This window comes from Dendroctonus ponderosae, unplaced genomic scaffold, assembly GCF_020466585.1.
Source record: "Dendroctonus ponderosae isolate FM_Combo_2020 unplaced genomic scaffold, Dpon_F_20191213v2 Dpon_F_20191213_3, whole genome shotgun sequence".
Lineage (NCBI taxonomy): Eukaryota > Metazoa > Arthropoda > Insecta > Coleoptera > Curculionidae > Dendroctonus > Dendroctonus ponderosae.
The window spans coordinates 15,778,135-15,781,542 of NW_026018508.1; the positions used below are offsets into that span (position 1 = coordinate 15,778,135).

The 3,408-nt window shown below is 35.9% G+C and overlaps 1 protein-coding gene across 1 annotated transcript in view; it reads left to right on the plus strand.

Annotated features, from left to right (window-relative positions):
- The window catches only part of LOC109538704 (probable G-protein coupled receptor 179), a gene marked incomplete in the record, with an annotated part of 12,993 nt that overhangs the window by 8,231 nt on the left and 1,354 nt on the right, over positions 1-3,408 (plus strand). Inside the window, 2 exon segments of the mRNA XM_048665256.1 lie at positions 1,764-2,012; positions 2,137-2,343. Of these exon segments, the coding sequence (XP_048521213.1) occupies positions 1,764-2,012; positions 2,137-2,343 (456 nt within the window).

Consider the following 3,408-nt stretch of genomic DNA (forward strand, 5'->3'; position numbering starts at 1 on the left):
TCAAAAACAAAGAGTTTGCTTGTTCTAAAAGTTGGGAAGAGCGTTTCAAGAAGAAGCATAATATCAGTAGCGGAAAAATTGTTGGAGAGTCTGCCAGTGAAAAATTCTTCTTATAAAAACGTTAGAGGCGATCGATAAAAATGAAACATTTTCTATAAATCTCTTAGATGCAGTCAATTTTATTCATAGAGCTTGGCAAAAAGTTACCCGAAAAACCATTGCAAATTGCTTTAAGCATGGGGGATTTGTAAGAAAAGAAAATGATTATGAACTAGACGATGAAATTCCAATTAACGAATGGTTAGAAAGGTATAAAGACTCTGACTACGAGTATGACACAGACAAAGATGTCCCAATGTTGTCGAAGAACAAGTTAAAACCAATTTGAGTGATTTCAATTTCTTCGAATATGTGAGCATTGATAATACAAGCGAAATGTTGACCGATGAGCAAATTATAGACTCCGTAAACTCATCTACAGCTTTAAGCGATAATGAGAAAGATTACGATTTAGGTGAAACGTATTCTAGTGTAGCCACTAATGCTGTTCCAACCATTTCTGAAATGGCAAAAAAAGTGTCAGAAACTCGGAATTTTCTACAATCACGCCAAGTTCCTAATCATATCTGGGAGTCCTTTTGTGATCTTGAAAACTACATAAATAACATCTATTTTTGCAGCAGAAATGTACGAATAAAAATTACAGACTTTATCAAGTAGATTTCAAATTGAATTTTGTTTATCTTTTTGTGTCCTTTTTAGTCATACCTACTAACTTCTACTACTCTATGTAAAAATAACGAAATAAAATACACCACGTGTTTTTGTATTATTATTCACTTATAGCGAACTCCGGATATAACGAACCAGTTTTAGTTCATGTTTCAAGTTCGTTATATCCGGACTCAACTGTAATTCGTATTTTTAATACCTATTAGAGTGAGTTACACTGTAAAGAAGTTTCTTACGTTGCCTTTGACCTTATAAGGAGTTGTAATTTTTAAGTTTTTTCAATAAAAATTAATATAAACACCCAGTTTAATGTCAAAGGAGATTAAGTTTTTTCTTTTCTACTTCAATTTGTAAATCTAATAATTGAAGCTTTCGCTTTCTTTCACATTCATTCAGTAACAACTCCTCTTCCAATTTCTTTTTCTGCAAATCTGCTAGTTCTAGCCGTTTATCAAGCAGTTGGTCGTATTTTTCAGCTATTTCAGACCTTGTTAGAGCTTTGATTATTTGATATGATTTTGATTGCATTGTTAGTCGACGTCTAGTACATGCTAGTACAGTAGTCAGTAGCATAGAACAAGGCTTATATATATTATATATAATAGGTCAGTAGTACACATATATGAAGACAAGGAGTACACAATAAAATATAACATAACCAATATATTACTGGCCGCGTTGCTGTGAAAGATCATGTGAAATAAAATTCGATAATCATGAAGATAGCAACCTAAGGCCAAAAATCGGAGGTGCCATAGTGACAAACAACAAGCAACAAACGTCGCAAACTAACGGACGATTAGTTTGCGACGGTGCAACACATTTTGCATACGAACGTTTTTTGACGTCGCGTCACCGCACCGTTAAAAAACGCTCGTATGCACCGGCCCTTAGTTTGCGTTCTCTTTCTGACGCAGACCCAAATAATTGCAACCTTGTTGCGCTCATGAATGTGAAAATCCCCAATTTATCATTTAGTATACAAAGTGTGTAAAATAATCCAACTGTAAAACTTTCTGATTTTCCTCTAGGAAAGCACGTTTCTTTGCGCAACTGGCAGCATAGAATTGGCGGTGAGCTTTCTGTTCTACCTAGCTAGAATATTCGTGTTCCACAAATTGCACCCGGACATAGTGCTAATTGCGTATTTTCTGCGCTCGCAATTGTGCCAGACCTGCACTTTACTGCTGATATTTTTCCCGAAATTCTGGTACCAACAGCGGCAGGCCAGAACGTTGGCGCAGGAATACTCATGCCGATTTCCGCTCGACGCGTTTAAGGTAAGCGCGCCCGTTAATTAGTAAATAACGACTGGTAAATGAGCAGTAATTACGAAATACGTGGCTGTCTAATCCCGGCTAATGGGAATTTGATGCTCGCATACCAGAAGATTGAAAGTTTCAGGAACGATCGTCGTCTGCGAACAACAGCGATGTGGAGATAAGCGAGATAACGATAGCCGATATGAATCCTGATGATATCAGGGCGGAACTGAAACGTCTCTACTTGCAATTGGAGATGTTCAAGGCGAAAACGATTTGCAGGGACAATCCGCACATATCAAAGAGACGAGGTGGCAGGAAGGCTCAACATCGCCGGTTTAGTTTGCAGGTAGTTGACCTGTTTTCAAAGTTTTTCTGAAACGAAATGTTCAAAAATGCATTATTTCATTTGCTGGTATTTGCAGGAAAAAAACGCAATTTTTCACTTATATTGAAAGTTTTTTGGGTCACCCTCTATAAACAAGGTGCTTAGAGTAATCCAAAGTTTGGGTTAAATAGTGGCCTATTTCCTAAACCGTAGGAGTTAAAAGTTCGGTTAAATTACGCAAACGCTGTTAAAATTTGATGATTAGTTAAGATCTTAAGATATTGCCAATAAAGTTTGTTCGGTTTCGGAAATATTCGAAAAAAACCAAAGATGTTTGTGAGCGTTTTTTGCAAATAACTGCAACATTTTATAACTTCCCAATTCTACGCTTTGATATTAAGTTTAACAAAATTGCACTTTCAGTTTATATGATATTGACACTCCAATTTTTATGGTTTTTTTCTTGAAGATTAATGAAATTGGGATGAAGTAATCATTTACAAGAAGAAAAAAAACGCCCAGAGCGCATTTAAAAAAAATGGGCTCAGTGTCGATTGAGATTTGATAAAAAAACACGTTTAGTGTCTGTTCAGTAATAATTTCAGGCTAAAACAGGCACTATTTTTCTTTCTCTTCACTTCCAAAGCAATGTTTTTGAACCCGGCAAAATAAAGCATTGTGGGGATTCAATTTTGGTTTGCAACCTATAAAATGTCACCGTTTTCCCAACTAGTACTTGCCGGTGGTCCAAAAAGTGTTAAAACTTGGATATATTTTATTTTAAAAGTGGTTAATCAGTAGATTACGGGAACACACACGTTTGAGTCAATCAACCGAAGTAAAACACGAATAAAATTGTGCCAAGCGTAAATAGTGCACAAATAACGACAGCCACAATGTGCAGTATGTCAATATAACGGCGGCACTATTAGTGGCATTGCCGCAATATGTGTTCAAAACCTCTCTAGCACCACGTAAACTACGTGCTGTTTGGTGAAATTTAATCCCAATACGTAGAGCTTTAAAACTAATCAAATGTTTCAAAGACAATTTTTATCAAAAGCCTATAGTTTATTTGTATAATTG